The 26,737-nt window shown below is 47.6% G+C and overlaps 1 protein-coding gene across 1 annotated transcript in view; it reads right to left on the reverse strand.

Moving 5' to 3' along the window:
* The window catches only part of myripb (myosin VIIA and Rab interacting protein b), a 65,599-nt gene that overhangs the window by 17,991 nt on the left and 20,871 nt on the right, over window positions 1-26,737 (reverse strand). The window contains exon 3 of the mRNA XM_047023929.1: window positions 16,093-16,314. Coding sequence (XP_046879885.1) covers window positions 16,093-16,314 — 222 coding nt within the window. The remainder of the gene's footprint in view (window positions 1-16,092; window positions 16,315-26,737) is intronic.

Raw genomic sequence — 26,737 nt, forward strand, 5'->3', positions numbered from 1 at the left:
ATATAGCGTCTGAAGGGCCGTTGGCTCCTGCTAATCTGATCGCTTCAATCATGGCTCTACTTTAACCCGACGGGTGGGGCAAGGGAGGGGGGGGGGGGTTTCCTATTTCAAACTTGAACAGAAAAGTGAAGATAAACTTTGAGAAGGCATGATAAGGACGCCCAGCTGTGTTTCCCAGCAGCCTGCCTGAGGTGGAGGCAGCCTGCAGCAGGGCCTCTCTCCAGCAAGGGCTGCCAAAGGTGAGGTGGTCGACTATTTATTCCACAAACAAACAACGTTATGCAAATGATGGATTTATGTAAACCCTTATGTAAGATTACTGCTGGTTGAGTAAGAGCCTGCTCTAAGTAAACGGACAAGCAGTCAAGACTGAGCCTGGAAGCAACAAGCTTGGAATATTAATAAAGTTCATCATCAACAAATTAGTGACTAATTCCTCTTTACAAACAAACAAGATCGGGTCCCTTACTGTTCCTCCTGTGTGTCTCAGTGCAGCTTTGTTCTATAACCCCAGACAGAATGTATGAGTACTAGGAAACGACAGCTAGTGAGTGATTGAAGGTGCGGACAGGATGATAGAGTGTCTGTGTGTTCAGCTTGTGAGTGTGTGTTTAAGTAAGTGACTGTGCGTGAGACACGCTCTGCTCCCTCTGGTCCACTCTGCTCTGAGTCCGTTAGTGGCAGCGTCTGGGTACATTGTGTGCTAGAAGCCTCCCTGTCTTCACCTGCCTCTCCAGATCTCTGCAGAGAGAACACACCCCAAAGAATAACTGCAGGTCCCAACCTCCCCAGGCTACCAGCAAGACCCCTTGTTGATGCCCCTTCTTAGAAGATGAGGGGGGGTATTGATCTCCTGTCGGGGTCTGTGTGTAGGGCCTTACGTGTGATGGGCATTCACACAGGGAGCAGGGATGAAGAGACCCCAGACCGCATAATCAGTGGTTTGGTAATTGACTCTTGCAGGCACCACACACACGCATGCACACACACACACACAAACACAAAGAGCCACACACTCTGGTGTCATCCAGCTCACCGGTCATTTGGTGGTTTCTAAATTTAGGAGCAGCACATCTTGCTGCTCAGGCACTGCCGGGCAATTCTCTCACTCACCCAAACCTCATCTTCACTTCAACACCTCCCCCCATCCTCCATCCCTCACCTCCCCCTGGCTCTTCCAAGGGCAATGGCAGCATCTGGCACAGACCAGGGACAGACAGCAGGGCAGAAAAGGCGAGTTACTAAGATAGACTAGGAGAAGCTCTAGGATCGTATCTAATATACTGCTCTCTCGTAGACCTGTATGTGCGGAGTTGGAGTGTATGTAGTCACAATCTGGATAGACTACTCACTCTGTAGGGAGGGACATAGGGAGTGTACTGTTCATAGGGAGTCATCGACAGTCCATAGGGTGTGATAGACTGTTTACATTTGAAGTCCTAGACAGTTAGTCTAGCAGCAGGATCAAGACTGTACACACAGATATGGTCATGCTAAGCACCCTGGTAATGCCAGTCATCAATTTAGACTACACTGTAAGAGCAGAGGAGTATGACACGGACTGATAGGTGGTGAGGGAGAACCAGTAAGAAAGGGCAAGACAATCAGACGGCTCCCTCGTCTGTCCCCACCTGCTAATCTAGGTTCCTCCTGGATGGCGTGCTGTCAGTAGAGGAGCCCCTGATGAGAGAAGCTCCAGACTGGACCCAGGGAACCATCCAGCACACTAAGACTGGAGCCCAGCCATGGGGTGGAACGTACAGTCAGAACATGTGCTGCTGTAATCTTGTTCCTGTCACCCCCGGCCTATCTGGCCCTTCTGCTGGGCTAATGACACTGTAGCTGGGAGCGACTCCAGCCTTGAGGAGTTGAGAACGCAGCACACTGCAGCTGCAGAGAGAGGAGCGTACGAGCATGTTTATTCACTCTTAAGAAGCGGAATGTTTGTCTTTTACGGCTGCAGAGTGCACTACACCTAGCCTGTGATCATAGTGTCACCTTCACTGACTAGGAGGTAGGGTGGAGAAATGAGAGGGGCTGAGGAGAGAAAGACAGAGACTGGAAGTGTTTTTGTGTGTTTGTGTGTGTGGGTGTGTGTGTTTGAGAGAGAGAGAGAAAGAGAGAGAGAGAGAGAGAGAGAGAGAGAGAGAGAGAGAGAGAGAGAGAGAGAGAGAGAGAGGAGAGAGAGAGAGAGAGAGAGAGAGAGAGCAGAAAGAAGCCAGTGAAGAAAAGAAAAAGAAAAGATTGGATCATATGTTTCTGTGATTGGGTGTGTACAGAAGGCGAGAAGGGGTGGAGGGAAAAGAGAAGAGGGAGAGAAGGAGAGAGAGAGAGGAGAGAGAGGCGGTCATGGGGACACATCACACCCCAGATGCATGGGGCATTAGTTCCCCGTCCCTATTTTTAGAAGTCACGCTTCATCCTCAGCCTGTGTTATCCATGCGGATCGATCTTCAATAGGAGGGAGGGAGAGAGAAAGAGAGAGAGAGTTGGGGGGGAAAGGTAAAGAGTAAAAGGAAAAGAGAAAGAGACAAAAGGAGAGGGAGAAAGAGAGAGAGAGAGAGAGAGAGAGAGAGAGAGAGAGAGAGAGAGAGAGAGAGAGAGAGAGAGAGAGAAAGAGAGAAAGAGAGAGAGAGAGAGAGAGAGAGAGAGAGAGAGAGAGAGAGAGAGAGGAGAGAGAGAGAGAGAGAGAGAGAGACCGTGACCTGCAATCTTTCATCTCTGGCTGCATTTCCTTCAAGTGCTCTGGGCCGCACCTTGCTCTGTAAGGAACAAACCCTTCCTACTCCTTCACTTGATAAGCCTGGCTTCCCCTCAAAAAAGAGGTTGACAAAGGGAATATTTTAAAGTGGGTAACAATGTCAGAGGCACTGAACTGTAGGTTGCATTCAGACTATCAGCTTGTCTGACAGGCTGTTTGACTGAAGGAGAGCTGACATCCCTGTCTCATCCACATCTCTAAAGAGAGAGAGAGGTAGAGAGAGAGGTAGAGAGAGAGGTAGAGAGAGAGAGAGAGAGAGAGAGAGAGAGAGAGAGAGAGAGAGAGAGAGAGAGGTAGAGAGAGAGAGAGAGACAGAGAGAGAGAGAGAGAGAGAGAGAGAGAGAGAGAGAGAGAGAGAGAGAGAGAGGAGAGAGAGAGAGAGAGAGAGAGAGAGAGAGAGAGAGAGAGAGAGAGAGAGAGAGAGAGAGAGAGAGAGAGAGAGAGGGAGGGGAGGAGAGGGAGAGAGACCAAAGGACTAGAAACTCGGCACCCGGAAAGTAAAATTTGAGTCCTGACACTTCAGAGTATTATGGGAAACCACCAGAGCACTTGCTGTGTGGCCCCTTTTCTTCCGGGTCAACGGGGCATTAGAGTTTATCTGTGACATCATGTATTGTAGCTGGATTGCCATGTTTTAAAAGTAAACTTGTTAATTTGCTGTTCTGTACATGGAAAAACAAACCTCATGCGTCAAGTCCAGAATAACAAAACAGCTCCATTATCTCCTGTTTTCTGGTTGCAGTTCAGCAGAGCTATATGTTAGCAGTTAACAGTAACAGTGCAACGTATCATGTAACATAACATTATGAGGATTAACATTGTGTCCGTATCTGAGCCTGAGTGCTGGATTTCACCCACTAAATCCTCTCATATTGGAGACAGGACACACGTGCACGCACAAACACACACACCCACACACACACACACACACACAGACACAGACACACCAAGAACACTGGAGATGATAGCACAGCTCTGAACCCTGCTCACCTCCCATTTTCCTGGCTGTAAATAAAGCAGTATGTATTCTGGAGCCAGCATCATGAGCTGCTCTATAAACACATGGAATGGCCTTGCCCCACGGGACACAGTGGGGTTTCTCTGGTCGAAGCTTAAGACAGTTTAATACTCCCCCAGCGGACGGGAGTAACAAAGAATTGGAGAATGTGTTTGTGTGTGTATGCGTGTGTGCATGTGTTTCTGAGCGAGGATACGTGCGTGAGTGTGTGCATGCGTGCACATGTGTGTGTGTGTGTGTGTGTGTATGTGTGTGTGCACATCAGCCCATCACAATAATTTCTCCACGCTTGTCACCCCCGAGGCCACATCTTCTAGTCACTTGAGTGCGTTTTATATGAGGCAGTACAGTCCCCAAAACAGGATCATAAATGCTGCCATTTCACTGCAGAACCACCAATTAAGAAAGCCGTGAATGTCCCTTCTCTCAAACAAGACCCTAGTGGGTGTCAAGGGGTAAGGGTCCCTTTAGGTTGTAGACTAGACCAAAGAGACAAATAACACTAACTATAGATTCTCTTTTTACTACCCTTCCATGGAAGACACCATTTGCAAACACACAGGGTGGGTGTGGTGAACAATAATGCTTGTCATTTCAGAGCCACACAAAAAAAATGCAGATGTGTATGATGTCTGAAACAACTGTTCTCTGATTTGGTCATATGGACGGTCTGTGGACCTGATAGTTAAACAGTTAAACAACTCTCAACTTTGAATCAGTTTTATGGGTGAATGAAAAAGACAGTGGCTATTTTGACACAATGCGGGCTTAGACTAGTGCAAATGGTTTGCATTGAAAGGCATTATGTTAAACACTATGTAGAGGCAATAACAGAACTCTGGATCTTTCTCCCTCCCTTTCACTTCTTTCTCTTTCCCTCTTTACGGCTATCTCTTGTTGGTCTAAATATTTTAAAGGATGAAAGAATAGCATTCAAAAAGGTGCTGGCAAGTGACCACATATTGTTATATCTCTGGCTAAAATACTGTCTTGGGCATCTGCAGTTTATGAATAAGGGAGTATCTGCAACCTGAGGAGTTATAAATTAGGCAAGGTTTTCATTTTTATGAAAGTTAATTCAAGCCAATGAGTATCTTGAATGAGCTGTCCTGACAAGTCAGACACGCAGCAACTGGCTAACAGTGTGTGTGCGTGTGTGTGTGTGTGTGTGTGTGTGTGTGTGTGTGTGTGTGTGTGTGCGCGCGCGCGTGTGTGTGTGTGCGTTTATGAGCCAGTCCTGAGTGAGTTTTCGCCCCATCGGCTCAGCAGTCAGCCAGATAGACCAGGAGGACCATCAATGACACTGTCCCTCCCTCATCCCTCCATCTCTCTCTCCTTCTCTCTCTGTCCACAGAACTGGAGAATCTTTGCATAGAGAACCAGCAAATTATCCTATACATCCCACATAGCATACGGTGTACATTAGTCAACTTCTCCATAGCCTGTCATATACAGCTCTACCGATTCCTCTACCAGTCTACCCCACTACCCCAGGCATCAATCTCTCTGTCTCTCTCTGTCTCTGTCTCTCTCTCTCTACAATTATCAGTGCTTGTAGAAGGGTTTCTGTGCCAGTGGCTCCATGGCACAGTCAGAGACAGATGGAGGATTGGAGACAGACTGGAACAGCCAGGCAAGCAAATACAGAAATCTCCTTCTCAGACCCACCTGGGGCTCTTTGCTACAGACTAACAGCTAACACAGTGCTAACAGCTAACACAGTGCTAACAGCTAACACAGAGCTAAAAGATAACATCTCGCCAACAGCTAACACCATGCTAAACGGTAGCACAGAATTAACAGCTAATATCCTGCTAAAAGCTAACATCATGCTAATGCTAACAGCGTTACTAGCAAACACGTGGCAAGGAACTCTCAAGGACAATTCAGTCCAGCACATGGTATGACATGCAAACCTGACAGACTCCAGTATTCCAGCAGCAAACATCACATTTAATCTCATTAGAGGCCATGACAGATTAACATGAGCTGGGCTAAATTAGGATGTAGAGGGGGGGGATCACGGTGAAGTGAGATGCTGTGAGGATTCTTTGCGTAGGATGCCAGAGTATAACGAGTGATACTAGTAGGTTCTGCTAGACATTTACATTTAGCAGACGCTCTCATCCAGAGAGACTTACAGCAGGGACATTCCCCTGAGGCAATTCAAGTGCCTTGTCCAAAGACACAACGTCATTTTGCACAGCCGGGAATCGAACCGACCACCTTCTGATTACTAGCCCGATTCCCTAACCGCTCAGCCACCTGACATCCCTGGACAGAGCCAGTCATGAACCCAGGCCCTTTAAAACAACAAGCGAGAACTTTTATGTAGCAACTCACTTTAATCATAGGATTAAACAGCATCAAACATATTAAATCAAGCGACAGGACAGTAGGAGTTCTCAGTGCAATGAGTGTAACAATAATGTCCTCACATCTTCTGGATAGCATGAGTTGCATAAACTGTACATTAAGCTCATTCCAATGACTTAAACTATAAAGCTGTGAGCTCTAAAGAGGGGTGGTAAACACTGGTCACTCAAGCCAAAAGCTGAAAGTGTGCATGTGTGTGTAAGATAAAGAGAGAAAGGAGGGTGAGAAAATGCACATCTCTGTGTATGTGTGTGTGTGTGTGTGTGGGAGGGGGGGTTAAAATCGCTTTGATGTGTTATAACCCCCCTCTACCCAGTCCCCACCAACACCACAACTGACACTGTCATCCATGGTCCTCCTCCACACACTCCAGAGTCCTCCCAGGCTACCCAGCAGCACAGTCCAGAGTCGTCCCAGGCTACCCAGCAGCACAGTCCAGAGTCGTCCCAGACTACCCAGCAGCACAGTCCAGAGTCCTCCCAGGCTACCCAGCAGCACAGTCCAGAGTCGTCCCAGGCTACCCAGCAGCAACAGTCCAGAGTCGTCCCAGACTACCCAGCAGCAACAGTCCAGAGTCGTCCCAGACTACCCAGCAGCACAGTCCAGAGTCATCCCAGGCTACCCAGCGGCACAGTCCAGAGTCGTCCCAGACTAACCAGCAGCACAGTCCAGAGTCGTCCCAGACTACCCACTAGCACAGTCCAGAGTCGTCCCAGGCTACCCAGCAGCACAGTCCAGAGTCGTCCCAGGCTACCCAGCAGCAACAGTCCTCTATTATTCATGCCAGGAGGCTGATATGGAGCCCTGAGTACCCTGGGGAGAGCTGCTGCAGTGCAGGGCTCTCCATCCGTATTCCTGGGGAGTTGCCTTCCTGCAGGCTTCCTCTCCAACCCTACTTTTAGCTCACCCCACTCCGCTTGTCTGCCAGCTAATTATTAGAATCAGCTGTGCTAATTTAGGACTGGAACTAAACACCTACAGGCTCAAGCTCTTCAGGAACGTGGTTGGACAGACGTGCTTGTGTAAACCTCCCTGATCGTTATCTTCAACCTCTACACGTCAAGGTGATTCCCTCCGAACGAGAGAAAGCTCGATAGCAAATGAGATTGGACTGGAGAGCAAATCAGCATGAATAACTGCCGGCCTCACCGCGGGCCGCCTTTAACGACAATCATCCAGCTGAGAGCGAGGGCGTCCCCCACAGCCACGGGCCCTCTGCTAGCCGCTCGCTTCAATACAGTCAAAACACTTTTTATTGCTGAGCAGCCGACGCTGAAAGAACACAGCGGGCGGCAGGGCGGCCCTGTGACAGGCGACAGGACACCCTGCGCACGTGTGCATCGGTGCCACACGGGAATGGAATAACACAGTGAGAGCGATTGACGCGGGTCAAGCATGAACCGACGGAGGTAGCTCAAAGACATTTTAGTGTGTCCTCTCGGGAAAACCAAGATCGGAGTTGATCGCACCTGGGAGGAGTCCATTCTCACCATCACCTCACCCGCACTCACTCCAGAGAGGAGGGGGATGATGGTTGGAGAGTTTGGGGGAGGGAGGAGGGGGAAGGGTCCTACAGACCAGGGGAAACCTGTGCTCCCTGGCTGACCCTGACGAGCAGGTGGACTCGAGCGGATGATGCATAAACATGTGCAGCTGTGAGGGAGATGAATGCAGATACTGGAAGTCAATTGGATTTGTAAAAGAAGCACCACCAAAACACAAAACACAACTGTCACAAAGACATTAGAGACCCGAAACCAGGAATACGTGATTGCATGTGTGTGTGCACAGTCGTCAGCCTGAGGGCGTTTTACACACCCAGGCAGTCCTCCAGGCAGGCAGGCAGCCAGACAAGCAGGCAGTCTCTCTGGATCCCTATTGTTTACCAACATAGTATCAACACGGAGGGTGCCAAAACACAAACACAAAGTAACAGAGAACAACACAGTACAGAGGGTATGGAGGTGGTACTGTATCAATAGATATATTCGGCACAGAGAACTAACAAGCTACGTTGGGATTTTGAGTAGGAACACCGTGGGGTTGGGGGTTGATATGTGACTTGTTGAGGCTGATATTGCACAGAAATGAATTAGTCGTATGAGTGGACTGAAGCTGCACACAATTTTCAGGGACCCTGCTTCATTCGCGAACACCAAAATCGGAGCTCGAGGTTTTACAACCGCGGAGATGTTCTTTGCGTCTGTGGCGAGGTGAAGGTGCTCCGTGAGCAATGCGACTCCAGTGGCTGTTTGTCTGGTGCAGTGAGAGGCCCTTACGAGATTAGACCACCTCACATCCACAAGCTAGCAGGGGGGCAGGAGGAAAAGGAGACCTCATTCAAAATGCATGGCTCCATACATCCATTCCTGCAGGATGGTTGAAACACAACAGTGGCAGCAGCCTAACCTACAGGCTACTACACGTACACACTCGCGCGCACATGAAACACACAGTCCTAACGAGATTTGGCCAATGTGTAGGGCGAGGCAGACTGATCTATGCTGTTCGAGTCCGTCAGTCCATCTGTCAGTCAGCTCGGTGGCAAGGCCAGGGCTGTGGGCTATACTGCTGATGAGAGCACTATATCAAACACCCTGATCCTGGCCTCAGCAGAAGATATATATTTATATACAGAAAGCAGAAGATTGATACAGGAGTACACACACACACGGACACACACACATACACACGGACAAGGACACAGAAACAGGGTTAGCTGTTTTGCCGGTGTATCTGCATGGTAGATCAATGATGCCAGTACCATGTGTGTTGGTGTTTATCTGTTTCAGCGAGTGAGTGTGTGCGAGTGAGTGAGTGAGTGATTGCAAGTGAGGTGTGTGTGCGTGTGTTTGTATAAAACTATGGGTGTTTGTTTATTTGTATGACTTTGTACGTATGTGTTTGGGTATTTTGTCTGTGTATTTTGAGTGTGTATGTGTTTTTGCATGTTTGTGTGTTTGTGGTGTGTGTGCCTGTGTGTTGCATGTGGGTGTGTGTGTAATCTGGCAAGCCTATCAGAAGGCACACTCAGCTCCACCTTGAGGCATCCAACAGCTCCTCTCATCAGTACAGTACAATCCAATACTGCCAAGGTTCCAGCACCATGTCACCACCTCACTCAGTGTCTCCCTCCTCTCTACCTTACCGACACGGTCTTCTTCATCCACTCATCCCTGTAAAGTCAAGACTTAGAAGTGACCTGAGCATTTGTGAAACACAAAGGAGATGTCTGAGCTACCAGCATCCCTACCTGGCAGTCTTAACCACTTCAGACGGTCCTAAACAAATATGATAACACAAGCTGAGCACCCAGGTATTAAATCACGATCAAACGATGGACGAGGAGCAGATAGCTGGGCTGCATGAGGAGGGGCTGTGAGGACTCGGGAGAGGAGACACAAACTGGGAGCCCTGCAGAATAATTTATATGGGGAGGGAGGGAGGGAATACATAAGGAGATCGAGAAAGAAAGGTAGCAGGAAAGGGAGACTTTGTGGGTGAGTCAGGGAGAGATTAAAAGAGAGAAAGAGTGCAAGGAGCAAAGAGAGAAGGAGGAGAAGAGAGTCAGAGATAATGAGAAAGAACGAAAGATGAGAGAGAAAGAGAGAGGGGAAAAAGAGAAAAGGAAAACACATCAATTAAAACGCCTCAGTACTCAGAGCAGAACACCAACAGTGGGAGAGCAACATTAGCATATCGGCTAATTGTTATTCATGCACAATGCCACACTTTCCAGGAAAACCGGTCAATGAGTTCATGATGTGCATGCAGGTTATTGTACGTGTTTGTGTTAATGAATGTGTGTCTTTGATTAGCGACACAAAGTAAATTAATTTGTGCGAACCCAAATAATTTGGCCAGCCCTGATAACTAGATAACACACGAAAATGTTCTTTCTACACGCACACACACATACCGTTCATTCACACAAACATGCTGGAGCCCAAATACTAATACTCATATTCCCATCCTGTACTGTACTGTGGAGATGAGGGAAAGGGATTTGTGCAATTATGGAAATGTTTGCATAGGAAGAAGCTCAATCCTCCCCCTCCTAAATCCCTCCCTCCCTCTATCTTTTTCTCTCTCTTCAAAGGGGGCTCTCGGGGGAGGGAGGGAACGCGTGGTGAATATGAACGCTGAGGTGTCAATATCTCATTTCATTTCTGCACTGGAGAGCACACTGTGGCTGAGAGTCAGATGGAACTGTCCACCCGGGGGAGGAGAGCCGGAGAGAAAGGAGAAAGAGAAGGAAGAGAGAGAGAGAGAGAGAAAGAGAAGGAAGAGAGAGAGAGAGAGAGAGAGAGAGAGAGAAAGAGACGGAGAGAAAGACACAGAGAGAAAGACACAGAGAGAAAGAGAAAGAGACAGAAAAGAAAGAGACAGAGAGAAGACACAAGGCGAGACAAAGAGAAGTAGGAAGAGCAGCCAATCACATCTCTCGCATCACCGTCAGGCAGACTGCATCCAGTCTATCACAGGAAATGAAAAATGGCCAGGGTTCTAGAGATTTCTGATGCTAATGTTGCCTTGTGATAGATCATATCTGACCAACAATCCAATTTCAGAATCATACAATTTCCAATTGTGCGCCAGCAGGTTTGGAAGCCTGCATGACGAGCAATGGAGTTCTGGGGCATGGTATTAAGTTCCAGTTTCAAGTCACAAAGCAGAACTAATGCAACTGGGGAAACTCAATGGCAGCCGGGGGTACTGTACTAGGAGAGAGCAGCAATATTTTCTACTGCATTCGTGGCTTGTTGACTGGCGCTGAGGTCACATGGGCGCGTGTCAGGGGCGTCACTGGCTCAGTCTCACCACCCACACAGACAGACAAAATGACAGCAGAGACACCACGGCATGCTAACCCACAACAATGACTCAGAGATCCGCAAAGTGACAGAGGGCTACCAGACACACCCGCAAACATTCCCACACACACACACACACACACAAAGAACTGCACACAGACCAACACACAACACATGCCCACACAAACTAATGTCGATACATACATAACCATATGCATATAACCACACAGAGATAACCACACAGAGATAACCACACAGGGATAACCACACACAGATAACCACACATAGACAACCACACAGAGATAACCACACAGAGATAACCACACACAGATAACCACACACAGATAACCACACATAGACAACCACACAGAGATAACCACACTCGGATAACCACACTCAGATAACCACACATAGACAACCACACAGAGATAACCACACTCGGATAACCACACTCAGATAACCACACACAGATAAACACACATGCACTCATACAAAAACCACACATTACACACACAGTACACAAGTGTCCTTAGGCTCACGCTGATCTAGCCTGTGGGCTGGGGTGCTCAGCAGTAATTAAGACTGAGGAAGCTCTTGCACAAATAGGAATGAGTTCTTTAATTGGGTCTATGCTTTCGTTTAGGGGAGCAAGGCTTTTAAATGTACCTTCATCAAGCGAGAACCGTACTGTTGCCTTCTCCGTTCCACAGAGAGCTACACAGCCCACAGACACTATCATCTGTGCTTATTATACCTGCTGGAGTTGCGTGCGTGTCTATATGAGTGTCTGCCACAGAGCATGCGTGGAGCAGAGGTGGTCAAGACGAGAGCAGAGAAGGTGAGACAGTGATACAGCGAGAGGAGGATGCAGAAAACTAAAAGGGAGAGCTAGAGCGAATGAGCATGAAAGTGAAACAGTCATAGTCATAGAGGGACAGAGAAAAACGGACGAAGAGAGAAGAGGGAGGATGAACAGGCCCAGTGTTCTGTTCTCGGTATTCAGTTATCCTGGTGTTCAGTTATCCTAGGGTTCAGTTTTCTCAGTATTCGGTCATCTTAGTGCTGGGTTATCCAAGTGTTCAGGAAGCGCAGTGTTACGTTCTGCTGTCAAATGCTTTCCATTAACTTGAAGCTTCTTTAAAATATGGAGTGAGTTCTTACATCCATTGCACCTCGACATGTCTCCATAAGCTCTCTCTGTCTCTCTCTGTTTGTCTCTCTCTCTGCCTCTCTCTCCTTCTCTCCTTCTCTGAAAACACCCCCCTGCTGAAGATAAAGATATCTCCTTCTTTTTTCATCTTTCCTCTTCTTCCTCCTCTCCACTCTTTTTTCCTCGAGTTATTTCACAGTTTCGTCAGAGAGTGCTTGCCATTTACAAGACACACTCTCAAGTCTAATTGCCATCCACAAGGACATGAGTCCTTACCTGCCAACACAACTCCATCTGCTAATGATACACCATAGCAGTGTAACCAAGCATTATAAAAAATAAAATAAAAAAATACATAATGTACCTCCATGTTAGTGTGTCTATGCTCACAGAGATGTCCCACGGGCGTGACGTATGTCACCAGCGATTAACGTCACCCTTGGGTCGTCCCTATAAATAGTCCCATTCATAAAAACTCCTCATCATTGTCTAAGGGCACATCTCCAACAGCGGTTTACATCCCAACAGGGGGAGGTGACAATTGGTGACAGGGGCTGATTGTTGCTATTTAAAAAGTGGGCAGGTCTAAGAATGCTTCCCAGGATATGCCCAGGGGGGTGGGGGACTGGACCGGTCGGGGGCGGAGGGTTTGGATTACGTTTGTTCATTCCCCAAACCAATCAGAGTGGCTCCAGCTGGCTGGCCAATAGGAGGAGCAGGTGAGGGGCTCCAGGCCGAGAGCGTACACGGCCCCTCCCCTGACGCCCATCAGCTTGAAATAGAGCTCTCTCTGGCCAGAGGTGGACCCCTTTATGGGCAACACCGCCACAGGAGTGTGGTTCGGTTTGATTTTGTAACTGCGGCGTGTCCGTTTTGCTGTGTGAGGTGTGTGTGTGTGTTTGTGTGTGTGTGTGGGGGGGGGGGTATCGCTAGGGTATAACACATAAATCAGAGTGTTCAATTTTGAAATTTGGTGCAAATGTAACTGTGGAGAACAGGGACTTTCATTTCCCTGATGGAAGTGGCGAGCAGGGCAACTTGAGAGGAAGATGAAAAGAGGATTTCATATTCATTCAGCCGAGTGTGTGCTGGTTCAAGCCAGCTGAGAGGCAGGGGGTTTCAGCATCATTCTCTGGCCCCTGCACTCGCCTCCCACTGCCACTCTCCCTGAGAAACCTAGTAAAAGTCTAGGCATGTGTGTGTGTGTATGTGTTTGAACCTGTTTGTGTGTTTTTGTGTGTGTATATGTACCCGATCTGGAAACAGTTTCAATAGAAGACGAGAATCCCTGTAGATGTCATGAACTACTTACTTACCATTTCTCTACCTAAAATGTCTGTCTGTGTGTGTGTGTGTGTGTGTGCGTGTGTGTGTGGACACACACACAGACTCACTCCAGAGGCCTAAGTGACTAATACAACCAGACTTTTCACGGTCACGCTCAACATGCCTGTTTACCCAGGACTGGTAGGGACAGTTTGTGTCTGTGTCTGTGTGTGCGCGTGTGTGCGTGTGTGTGTTGATGCGGCTATGTGCCTGTGGTGTGTGTGTTCTCAGTCTAGCAGGTAGGTGGTGTGACAGTCCTGCCACAGCAGAGTGAACACACAGGGGAACAAGGCAGCATCGTCACAATGTCTTCTCTGCACACATAACCCTCATCTTGTCCTCCGCCTGGCCCACCTGCTCCTAGAACAGCTCCTCTGCTCTACACGCATCCTGCACTACCTAGAACCACTGGGCTGGACCAATCAGTCGTGTACTGCCCCCTCTCTGTGTGACTGTGTAACCGTAGGCAACTGTCTGATTACCATATGGCGTCAGCCAAAATGAATTAGAAGGAAACTCGAAATGATTCATTATCATTACATGTTCATGACTTATATGGCGTGTAGTATGTGGTGTGTAAGTGTGTGGATGTGTGTGTGTGTGTGCATGTGCTTTTGAGTGTGTTTGTGTGTGCGCAAGTCTGAGTGTACACAGAAATGTGTGTGTGCCAGCATGTGTGTGCAAGCTAGCATGTGTGTGTGTGTGTGTGTGGTCGCTGGTGGTGATGTCATTCAGTAGCATTCGGAATAAAAGTGGGCGTACGTACATGTACAGCCTGCACGTGTTAACCAGACCATGTGGCCCTTCCAATTGTACCTTCCAAACACACACCTCGGACACAACCACACACAAACACCCGCAAAGATCAGAGTAAAGGAATTTGAGATCTGGGCGGTATTCCAGAAAGCAGGTTATGCGACATAACCGGGTACATTTACTCTCCAGCTGACACACAATGTTGCAGCAACTTACTGGCGATGTTGCTACAATGCTGGGCCACAACAAAATTCTCAGAATTCAGGAAATTATTAGACAGCCCATCGTCTATTTAATCTTGACAGCTCTTTCAACACTTTGATGAAAGGAGCTGTGCTTAATGAGCCTGGTGGTTGCTAATATCTGGACAGGCTTTCTATCTGCCTTAATGAGAACATGACATCGCTGGAGATGGACTAGCTGGCGCACCGTTAGCGGGCTAGCGCTCCCCTGCCTTGGGGTAGTGTCAGAGATGAGAGAGGGAGAGCGCTGAAAGATAGAGAGGATGGGAAGGAGGGAGGGGGGGTTGGAAGGAGAGAAAAGATAGAGGGTGAGAGATTCTTTAACCAGATCGATAGATCTCTAGCTTCTCCTCCACCCCCCCCCCCTCCGCCTCTAGTAAAGCGAGAGTTTAGGCTGAGGGTCTAACTCAATACCATGCAGCAGAATCAATCACAGTCAGACAGACAGGAAAAAATACAGAGTAAGAACTGAAAAGGAGAGAACGTGAGAGAGACAGAGAGAGAGACAGAGAGAGAGAGACAGAGAGAGAGAGAGAGAGACTTGGGTAGAGCGGTTACGTTACGCCTTTTCTACACATTGTCATGCTCCCTAATCTCCACAATCAACACCTCCAAACTGTCTTACGCACACACAGATATGCCCACACTTACAAGTCAGCATTTCTCTGCATTTCACACACAAACACACACACACACACACACTGAGAGTTGAGGCACAGACGGTGGTGAGGGGGAGCGTGGCGCTATGTCGGTGCCGCGGCCGCAGGTGGTTAAGACGTGACCAGCTCCCAGAAACCCAGGCGTTTCCTCAGGTACACCTACGAGTCCCTCACACACACACACACACACCTACCGCTACACTCATGGACTGTACAGTACACAAGGGAATGTGCGGAGACACACCATGACCATCACGCCACCCAGATAACACGGTGCTAATGGAGCTCCAGGTCTGACAGGAAAATAAATCATCAACCAGCTAACTCACTAAAGCCCCACTCAACTCATACACAACATGGTTCAATACAACCTCGTTATAAATTCTCCAATCACACAGCATGGTTTACTATTTTCACTGTTTTAGACTCGGCACCTGTGTGTTTTTGCGAGTGTGTGTGCGTGCGGTTTGATGTTTAATGGTAGACACACACTAGCGGCAGCTGCAGCCGCAAATATGAAACCCCTTTCCCTTCTCCTCCTCTCTTCCTCCCCTCATGCCCAAAAACAACCTGTCAACCCTCACAGCACTCTACAGGCATCCCATTTTCTCTTTCGCTCTATCTCTCTCTCTTCAGCAGAGTCCTCTCTTTCCTCCCTCCCTCTCTCCCTCTCTCTCTCACTCTGTCTCTCTCTCTGTCTCTAAATACCTGTAACTCACTCCCAGCAGTCCTGGCAGTTGTAGCGGCAGTTACAGCCCCATACTCCCTTTCCTCTGTTCCTGTCTCAGTCTCTTACCACCCTCCTCTCACCCCATTCCTCTCTTTCATCCTCTCTCTTTATCCCCCCCCCCCCCCCCCCCCCCCCCTCCTCCATCCACACTCCTCTGTCCCTCTCCTTCCGTCCCCACCTCTCCCTGTCCCCGGGTCCCTCTCTCCAGGGGACAGCGTCTGGCGTGCGTTTGGAGCGAGCCGGGTGGGGTGGGTACTCACCGGGTCTTCTGGCAGGCGGAGCAGAGCCAGGCGCGCTCCTTCTTGCTGTAGGTGCGGCAGGTCTTGCAGACGTTGAAGCAGCAGTCGAGGCAGGGCCGCTTGGGGTTGAGCAGGAAGGTGAAGGGGGCGCAGCAGCGGATGCAGCAGTGCTCGTTGAAGCGGTGCTGCCTGGTGAGGATGGAGCATCTGCTGCCTTCCTCCGCCAGCTCCTGTTTCATCTCACTGACGGAGAGAGCGGGAGCGGGAGAGAGGGAGAGAGCGAGGGAGGGGGGAGCGGGAGGGGGAGGGGGAGAGAGAGAGAGAGAGATTGAGCGAGTGCGTCTGAGATGGAATGTAAAAAAAAAAAGAAACGGCGAGGCGGAATAATTGGAGATGCTGTAACAAATGAAAAATTAAAAAAGGATAATAAAACAGGAGGGGGGGAGGTTGGGGTGGGGCGGAGAGGAAAATGCTCTCTCCTATTCTCTCACGCCAGTCCTCTGAATTAACACGACGGACGACATTTCAATCTGGGAGCATGTCACTCCTTGTTTCTCGACATCAATCAAACCCAAAGAAAGCCTGAATCCACTACGTGTGTGTGTGTGCACATTCATTTGTGAAACATCACAATAATGGCAATGATGGTGATGCTGGCAATGATAATGATGGTCATGGTGGTGATGACGATGATGATTAAACAGTAAGATTAAAGAGATACAACTAAAGGTCAGACAGTAGATTTATACGAGCCTGCAAACCACACAGGAAGTCTCTGGATTAATCCATACATGTCCTTTTTTTATGTATGGATATACTGTCAGACTATACTTTACTGTAAAAAAAAAACAAGGTATTTATCCAGGCCAATGAGGAAAAAAATCGTATTTAGAATTACAGCCTTGAAGATAATGTGTCAATTGTCTAAGATATACTGACTGTTCTATCTGATTTCCTCAGTGTGCCAGTGTGAACAGAGATGGACAAACTCCAAAAGGTGCAGATGCAGGTAGAAAAGAGTGAAAGGGTTCGGACTCATAGTCACTAAGTAAATTATTCAAGCCTCGCTATCAACCAGGATTTACAGTGCTAGCGCCAGCTCTAACACGACTTTCAATGATCTCCCACACAAACCCACACCCATAAACTCACGCTCCCATAACCACCATGTGCACAACAAACAAACATGGCAACACACCTGCGCGCACACACACACACACCTTACAACAATCATTCACCCGCGAAGCAGCATCACCAAGAATCTATCGTGAAAAATACCGGGTTTGTACTACAGAGGTAAAGGGGAATTGTGTGGAGCAGTGAGTATGTGGAGCAGCCAGCCCAGTTGTGCATGGGGCCAGGGGGATGAGCCATCTACTGCCTCCTCTGGTATTTATACTCATCTCCCTTACTCATCAGCTCCTGCTTCTCTGATTGCTTTTCACATGCATCATTAGCCTTAGTATATTCATCAGATGAACAATCCCCCCATACATATTCAGGCCAGTTTATACACAGTGTGACAAATGCACACACCCAAATGCTCTTTTTACTCACGGAAACAATCGTTTCCACACGAAACACACATACAAACACAGATTAACTACCTTCAAACCGGGAAGACCTTTTGCCAACTCATCCAGCACAGTATAAACAGGGCGGACATTTTGACTAAGTACAGTAGAGAGAATGGCATGTTGTGGTGAGGCTAAGACAGTCGTTAAGTTGCGTGTCCGAGACAGATACGGCCTTAATGAGCTGAGATGAGCCGTCCAGCTGGTTTACAGCTACAGTGTGTGTGATAGGTCATTGGAGTAAATGAGATGGGCTAAAACACACACACACACCCACACACACAGCCAAGGACAGACAGAGCGCCAGTCACGCCCCCTGCTCAGGCAGATTAACTTCCCTCTCCCTTAACTAGGCATAAGAAACGTCCCTTCGGTGTTACAGCAGCGCAGGGTCCAGGATGACATCACTCGGACATGGCAGCACGGAGCAGGGTAGAGTTGCTACTGCCGTTGCACTGCCTCACACACACACACAACCCACCCCCCCCCACACACACACCCACGCTCAGGTGTACACAGATGCACGCGAGGCACACACAAACAATAGCCCAAACATAAACACACCCATGCATGCTCGTACAGGGCTCCACAGCCCATCAGTGTCCTTGCCGCACCTTGAACTCTGTCTGGGGGTCACAGCACCCCTTGGGGAACGTCCCCAATACACCACCACAGATCGAATATTCCAGCAACGAACGAAGAACCTGCGTTTGTGTATGTGTGTGCAAATGTGCATGTTTGTATGTTTGTGTATGTGATCGTATGTGTGTGTGTGCGTGTTTCTATGTGTGTCTGTGTGTGTGTGTGTGTTTATAAATGAATAAATGAATTAAACATGGTAAAGGTGAGAAAGTCTTAGCGGGGGTCTGTGTGTCGTTTAAATGGGCCCTGAGTTATTTCATTAGCTTGCCCTTTACTATTTAGTCAATAATTCATCCCCCTCTCATTCTGTATTCATGGAACTGTTTACCACTGCCTGCTGGACACTGGGACTGTGTAGGGTCCACAGCATTTAACAGGACTGAAGTGCCTCACATGCATGGCATTATTAACTTTATGAGGTATCCTATCTTGTCCTGTTATAAGATTGAGAGCATCACCACTCAGATGAGTTTGACAAGTCGTTTGGTTCTTCTACTGAATATAAACACAACTGCATTTAGGCAAAACTAAAATATGTTCTCCTGAAACTTGAGACTTTGAAGAAAGACACTCCTCAGTGTTGACTGAGGAGTGAGGCTAAGGCTACTGTACGAGTGTGGTGGAAAGAAAGACAGAGTGAAAGAGATGAAGAGGGAGGGATGATGAAAAAGATTAAGAGATATCTACAGAGAGAGAGAGAGAGAGAGAGAGAGAGAGAGAGAGAGAGAGAGAGAGAGAGAGAGAGAGAGAGAGAGAGAGAGAGAGAGAGAGAGAGAGAGAGAGAGAGAGAGAGAGAGAGAGAGAGAGAGAGAGAGAGAGAGAGAGAGAGAGAGAGAGAGAGAGAGAGAGAGAGAGAGAGAGAGAGAGAGAGAGAGAGAGAGAAACTAGAAAGCAAGAGACCCCAGACCGGCTAGTTGAATTTATCTGAGCCTTCCTTTGCCAAGAAAAGGCAAATAACCTATCATTAGACTATCAGTTTTAAAGAGCTGAATTCTATTTTGTATTCACCATGGTGTCACAATACAGTCACCCATTTCCATAATCAATACCGTTTTAATCTCCCTCATGGAATGTACACTTTCAAACTTACAGAAACTTTCTGTCCTTGTGACCTGGTCCAGAGCCAGCTGTAATTGTTCTGGTGGATGTTGGTCAAGATATGAGCAGGGTTTAGGCAGCTGATCCAAAGTCAGATGTCGTGTTCAGACATTACTACGCTGTCAGAGCAGACTTGACAATGCCTTAACTCTTCTCTGCAGTGCAATAGCAGATCAACACGTAACAGCCATGAATTGAGTGTGAGTCTTATCGGTGTGAGGTTATCAGGCCTGTGTCCAGGCCGCTGATTGAGGTGAAGGGTAGGCTGTCTGGCTGAGGGAAGGGTTGAAGTTGTGTGGCAGACTCCTTCCTGGGGGCCATAATGGGCTAACCCGCTAGGCTAATGTGTGCTGTGAGTCACACTCCAGTCCAGGAAGTCAGTCAGCCAATTTTCAGTAAGAATATTTAGCCTGTGAGGTCATTTCCCCCAAATTCTGGTTATATGCCATGGATGTTTCCTTTCTGAGAGAGTGTTAGCCATCTTCCACACTCTTAGATGAGTCCTGAAAATTCAGACTGGCTTGGATTGATGCCATCTTTCCTTTAGCTTCCTTCCCTCATCATCTTTACATCGTCTGTCACTCCATCCTTCTCAGTCTCTCTCTCTCCCTCTCTCTTTCTCCCTCTTACTTTCCGCTCTCTATCTTGTCCCCTATCCCCATTCTCCCTTCTCTCTTCAGCCAGAGCAGGTGGCACTGCCTCGGGGTTGACCTGGAGATGAACCAAAGAATTTTTAAGCAGAAGTGTCATATCTCATCCTCCCCAGGATCTCCTCATTCAGCTGCACCATCGCTTCTTCCTCTCCCTCTCTCTCCCTCTCTCTCTGTCCCTGTCTGTCCCTCTCTCTCCCTCTCTCTATGTCCATCTCTGTCTCTCGCTGTCCCTCTCTCTCCCTCTCTCTCCCTCTCTTAGTGCATGGACAAATAATATATAACTCGGTGGATATTCTGATCTGTCACAAGCGTGTGTGAGGGTAGTGAGCAAGTTCTCCGGGGTGTGTGTGGGAGAGGGGGTAAGAGCAGGGAGAAGAGAGAAAATGAGGACAAAAAGAGACCGGGGGATATAAGGGGCGTTTTTTAGGGAGGAGAAAGAAGAAAGAAGATGGCTCTACTCAGTTCTAGGAAGTTCTTCAACAGCCCAACTGAATCCTGACAGCGGGGCACCAGGCAGGGTGGCTCCACATCTGCATACACACTAGTGTATATGCCACAGGGAGAGTCATCTATCCCAGCTAGTTCCAGACAAACAAGGCTACTACAGTACAAACAAATAAAAAGCAAGATCCGCCTAAGGTCATTCATTACACAGTCTAAGTATTACTGCTAGCAAATTAAACCACACACAGCAATGTTGTCACAGTGTGCATCCAGGAGCTTCACTATGCATGTGTTAATGCATTTTTTATTCAGGATTTATCCAAAAACATCAGTACTCACAGAAATTATTAAAGGGCGTCTGAATGAACTTGTTGTGTAAAACTAACTAGAGTTATCAAAATGCCACTGGCTTCAGGCAGCATGAGATTCAGCTGCTATTGTAATGACACACGTGTGTGTGTGTGTGTGTGTGTGTGTGTGTGTGTGTGTGTGTGTGTGTGTGTGTGTGTACGTGTAGGTGTGTGTGTGTGTGTGTGTGTGTAAGGTCAATCAATCAATGAAGCAAACTCTGTGATTGGCCAACTCAACTTGGTGACAGTTTGAAACAATGCATCTCCCTAGCAATTGTTTCACTGTTCTGTCATGGGGCATATCTCCCCAAACCAATAGATAATAAAGCAGCAGGAGTTGACCAGCCAAATGGTCAACTGTCCTTTGTGTGACCATCTTCAAACAAGAATTTAATTAACATCACCTATGAAGCAGGAAGGGTCAGAGCAGCTTGATCCATTTATCTACCTTCCCCCAGGTCACAAGAACAATACAGCTGAACCCTCATTGTCCTTAGACCAACTGTCTCTTCCCCCAGGTGTAAAAACTCTTTCAGGTCACCCAGACTTCATGTCTCCAAATGGCATCACTACCAAATGGAGTTAAATCAACAGTCATTGTACAAAGCTTCTTAAATCTATCTTAAAACTTCTCTTAAAGCACATTTATTGTACATATGACTAAAATTTCCTCTACAGTACACTCCACTCCAACACACTTCACATAGATCCATCCTCAATACAATATAGGTCTTTTGAGAAGGGACAAAGGCTAGCATGACCTATGGAGAAGTGACTGGCTAACAGCATTGGGAGATGAATGGATGGCAGCACAGTGTAAGTCAATGACAGACCTGTCACCTGTTTTTTGTTGCCTCATCAAATTGAGTTATTAAGGCACTTGATTGGATGAAGAGTAGAGTGCCCTGCGTCTCATTGGCCGGAACTGAGGCTGACAGTGAGGTCACGATGCTAACTCAACATAGTGCTGAGCCAACAAGGAGCATTGCTATTTGGTCCTATTTGAAACTTGCTCAAAATCATGCATGGTTACAAGGAAGCAGAGAACGAGTTAAAAGCACGATGACAAAGTGGTATTTAATAAAATAGTGCAGTTGTATCCTGGCTTAAAGTACCTTCTGATTCATATTTTGTATGAAGGTTGAAAATAATGTACTTTGTGAAATGTGAAAGGAGTGACTGCTGGAGTAGAATGATATGCTAAGTCCAGAAGCTCTCACACTCTATAGCCCTCCTCCTCCTATCTAGCCCAGAGCACACCTTACTTTTCCTCTTTCTTCCTCTCCTTCCCCTCTCTCTATGTCTTTTTCTGTCACTGTCCAATCCCCTCTTCCTCATTCTCCCCCACCCTACCCCTTCATCTCTCACATCCCACTGCAACAATTTGCCCAAGGTGACCACAGCAAGGGCAAGACCATGTGATGATATCTCTTGGTTGGGTATGTGTATGCATATGTGAGTGTGTGTGTGTGTGTGTGTGTGTGTGTGTGAGAGTGAGTGTGTGTGTGTGTGTTTGTGTGTGTGTGTGTGTGTGTGAGAGTGAGTGTGTGTGTGTGTGTGTGTGTGTGAGTGTGTGTGTGTATGTGTGTGTGTGGGAGACTGTGTTACTAAGTATGTGCTGGAGCTTTTATGTGCGTGTTAACCTCAGCAGGGTTTTTTCAGCGGTGAAAACGCCTTTGGGAATAGAATCATACTGTGTGAATGAAAGCATGCCACTCTTTAGAACACACACACTCTTACACCAGTAGGGACATGTCTTTAAATAGAAGATATGGATAACATGAGGCAGAGAAAGTGTGTGTGACTGACTGACTGAGTGAGAAAGAGAATGAAATTGATAATATTGTTTGTGAGGGCCTCTGTTGGATTAGCAGAGGATGCTGTTGCGTGTCAGTGAGGCTCGCCGGAGATATTAGAAGAGACCATGTGTCTCACGCACACACACACACACACACTCGCACGCACATGTGCGCACACACACTCATCCACACAGGCATGCACATACAGGTACATGAGAGAAAGAGCGAGATGGATGAATGGCTTAACAGTGAGGCTATATGAACTGAACAGAATGTTCTCAATCCTAGTCATGTCACACCTTTCCACAGGCCCTCACTAAGCGCCCCACGAGACAGGCTAAACAAGACACAGAAGCTCATGTTTATACCATTGATCTGGCTCCTGCTCTGCATGACCAGAAAACCGATACCTACGTCAGTCCTCCGTAAGACACATGAGACATGACGCCTGTCTGCATGTTTACACTACATCACCCAGAAGTCATCCTGGGTCAGGCCTGTGGACGTTGGCTCCCTTCCACACCCAGTCCTCCTCCGCCACACAGCTGTTGGCTATTAGCATTATGAAACTGCTCAAATCAAAGCCTATTGCTTCGCTATTGCGAATGGACATTCGTCTCAGTCTGAAATCAATACCTCGCCGTCAAAAAAATCCAATGCCATATTTTCACCCCTCCTCGGCCAGATCAGGGAGTGGGTGGGTGTGTGTGTGGGGGGGTGACTGCACCTAGCTGGGGAATGAGGCTTGTCCAGAGACCAGGCATCCATCACTGGTGAGCAAATGAGCGTCTTAAAAGCCGTGCTCTCTCAGGCCTGTCTGTCGGTTGGCAGACGGATTGAAGCCGGCTCTAATTGATTATTTGAGGGAAATCTGTGTGTGTATGTGCTAGTCTAACCAACATGAGCCTATAGTTGTGTATGGCTGTTTGTGTGTGTGCCTCGTCTAACCCTGAGTCTCCTGTGGAGTGTGTGCTCGTGCCTGTCAAAGTCCCCCGCAGAGAAAACTGTCTCTTATCAGCAGAGCGCACAAACTCACAGACCAGTAGACAAACTGAAAGACAGACACTCTCTCTCTAATATCTACATGCTGCACACACTACCCTGGGTACTTTGGCTACGCCAGTCAGTGTCTCTCTGTGTCTCTCTGTACACAGCCAGCCAATCCGAGTCTACTCTTCCTCTCTAATTGGGATCAGGACAGCATGCCCAGGAAGTGAACCCAGGTTCTCATTAAGTCAACGGCAATCCCTGTGTTCCTAATTGAAATGGCAGCTCCCTAAAATAACTACCCCGCCTCCATCTCGCCCCTCCACCCATCCCCAGCCCCTTATGTGTTCCTCTCTCTCATTCTCCTCCATTATCTGTCCTCTCTTATCCCATTTTGTCCTCCTCTCCCTCATTGATGCAGTACAGTATTCATCCCAGGGGAATATGTTGAAAGATGTTCCTCCCAGCCCAGTGTCTTTGTTGCCTCTGAAATAGCCACTGTTTTCCCACTGGCAGTCCCAGAGTCACATGTGTATGCTCTCAGCCAATTACAGGACACCTTCAAAAACATACCAAACACTCATTCATACCACTGTACATGGCCCAATTGCAGTAAACAACGACAAAAGAGATTATTTTGAAATGCGGAGTAAAGCTCCCTGTTTCCCTGTGGTCAGCTGGGTGATGTGATGCAGGCATGACAGGCATAAGTGTGTGTATGGTCTGTATTAATCACACGGTCAGAGTAGCAGTACCAGCATATTGAGTGTGATGCCGAGCCTGCATCATTATTCCTCAGTGTCAGCCCAACAACAGATTGACTCCTCTGCACGCTGCCCACAATGCATTTCTCAGCACTGTTGTCCCGGGCCATCAAGGAGGCCATTGGGTAATCGCCCGAATGTCTCCGTTCCCTCCCACCCCACCCCCCTTCCTCCTTTCCCTCTCACTTGACTTCTGGTAGTGGGTGGGAGGGACACTTAAGCTGAATTGCTGGCATATTTGTTTTTCTTTTCTTTCCACTGAAAAGAGATTATTCAGCAAAGTGGGAACAATCACAGCCTTCCACCGAGTTTGCGCTATGTGAACCGCATGAGTAATCCTTCTGAGGCAAGAGGTGTTGCGGGGAGAAGAAGGGAGAGAGGAAGAGAGGGAGAGAGGAGAGAGGGAGAGAGGGGGGGAGACGGTTGGATGGAGAGATGGAGAGATCGAGGGGATGGATGTGGGGAGAGATGAACAGAAATGGATGGATGAAAGGTTACAAGTGGGATGGGATGATGTAAGGAGAGATGGAGGAATAAAAAAAAAAAAAAGATTATTTTAATTGAATGGATGAAGCAATGGATACTGTGGAAAGAGATTTGGCAAGATGAAAGAAATGGAGGAGGGATGGATGGAAGGAGAGATGGAGGGAGTCAGGGTTAAAAGGGTGAGACTCTGCTGGGCTTAGACTTTGATCCTGAGTGTGTGTAAGATCATTAAACCATGACCTCTATAGGCGGTATTCCAGCGCTCAGGGCTGCTCACTGGTTGGTCAGCTTCAGTAGCCAATTGATAAAGATCCCATACTGCAGCTCAGTGTCGAGAGGAAATGTGTCAGAATTATATTTTTCGCCTGTGGTCTTGAGCATGAGCTACAAGATGATGAAATCCAGTCCCCTAGATGATATCTCTCATCAACGTGAAATCGATCATCTTCCAGCTTGCAAAGAGAAAGCCATTAAAGCCAAGTATTCCTACAAAACTTGAAAACATAAGAAAGAAAGATATTGCCTCTAAATTACCTCAGAGCATGCTGTGTTTCATAATAAATACTCAAGAAGGTTTTTGCCCCCATTGGTTCTGCGAGAGGGCAGCCATTTTGATTGGAAAGTGTTATCAAGGATGCACACATTTAACTTGGATTACTTCCCAAGGAGGAAGTTCGTTATTGCAGTGTTAGATAATAGCCAGACAGAGCTCTGAGAGGAGTCGTGCAGGCTCTGGACTGCAGCTGTGATGAGGAGAGGAAAAAAGACTTCAGCCACAGTGAGGAATGGAGAGTAGAGATGGGACAGGCTCAACAGCAGGCTTTGGGACTGTTATGATTCTCAAAAATGTCCTTCCTTCCTTCCTTCCTTTCTTCCTTCCTTCCTTCATCCTTCCTTCTATCCTTAAATCCTTTCTTCTTGTGAGTGTCAGGAATGAGGGATCAGGCACAACCAAGCAGAGATGACACCTCATCAATCACTATGGTGGGCGCCAGCACTGCTGACACACACATGATGATAATGACACAAACACATAAAACACACACATAAAGCACTTATACGCCCATTCATTCATAGAACCACAGACGTATTGCACAATGACTGCTTCATTTGTCATTGTGTGGTACCGTGGCAAGTGGCGTCGCAGCAAGAAGGTCCTGGTTTCAATCCCCGACCTGAGGAGTCTCTCCTGTGGAGGCCTCTTGCATGTGTGCACCGCTCCCTGCAAGCGTGTGTGTTTATGCGTGCCACAATTCGAGATCAATGAAGGATTGTTGTTGTTGTTCGCTAAAGGAACGCTGACACAATGACACGCAGGTTCAAATTCACAGATGTAAACTAAGAGGCCTCAGATGTGGCATGTCTCACTCAGAGTGGAGAAGACACTCACATCTGATCCAGACAGCCAATCTACCGAACTGCACACTGAGGGATTCCAGGCTGTTTACCTTGCAATTACAAACTGTCAATCATCACTCAAGTCAATTCTCTACATAGAAAGCCATGATAGCAAACATTTATCTTCCAATCTGAAAAACGTTTTCTCCTTTTTTCATAGCGATAGAGAAGCTGGGAGCCAGATATTCCTGCACTAGTTTATTTTTTATGCGATAAAGCAGCAGAATGCAACTGAAAAATGCAGCAAGCTAAAGAAAATGATGGTGTAGTTATGGCGGGAACTAAAAGAGCAGGAATTAGGACAAGAAACATCACACAATTGAATCCCTTTGTCACTTCAAACCCTTTCTGCAAACTCTGTTTCATTGAGTAAAAACATAATAACCTTCAGTGACAAAATGAGTGTAGCTAAAGTAGATTTCTGCAAGGAGACTAAGGAAAAAACTGCTTTTCACAAAACAGCCACAAATC

Source organism: Hypomesus transpacificus, chromosome 8 (genome assembly GCF_021917145.1).
Source record: "Hypomesus transpacificus isolate Combined female chromosome 8, fHypTra1, whole genome shotgun sequence".
Taxonomy (NCBI): domain Eukaryota; kingdom Metazoa; phylum Chordata; class Actinopteri; order Osmeriformes; family Osmeridae; genus Hypomesus; species Hypomesus transpacificus.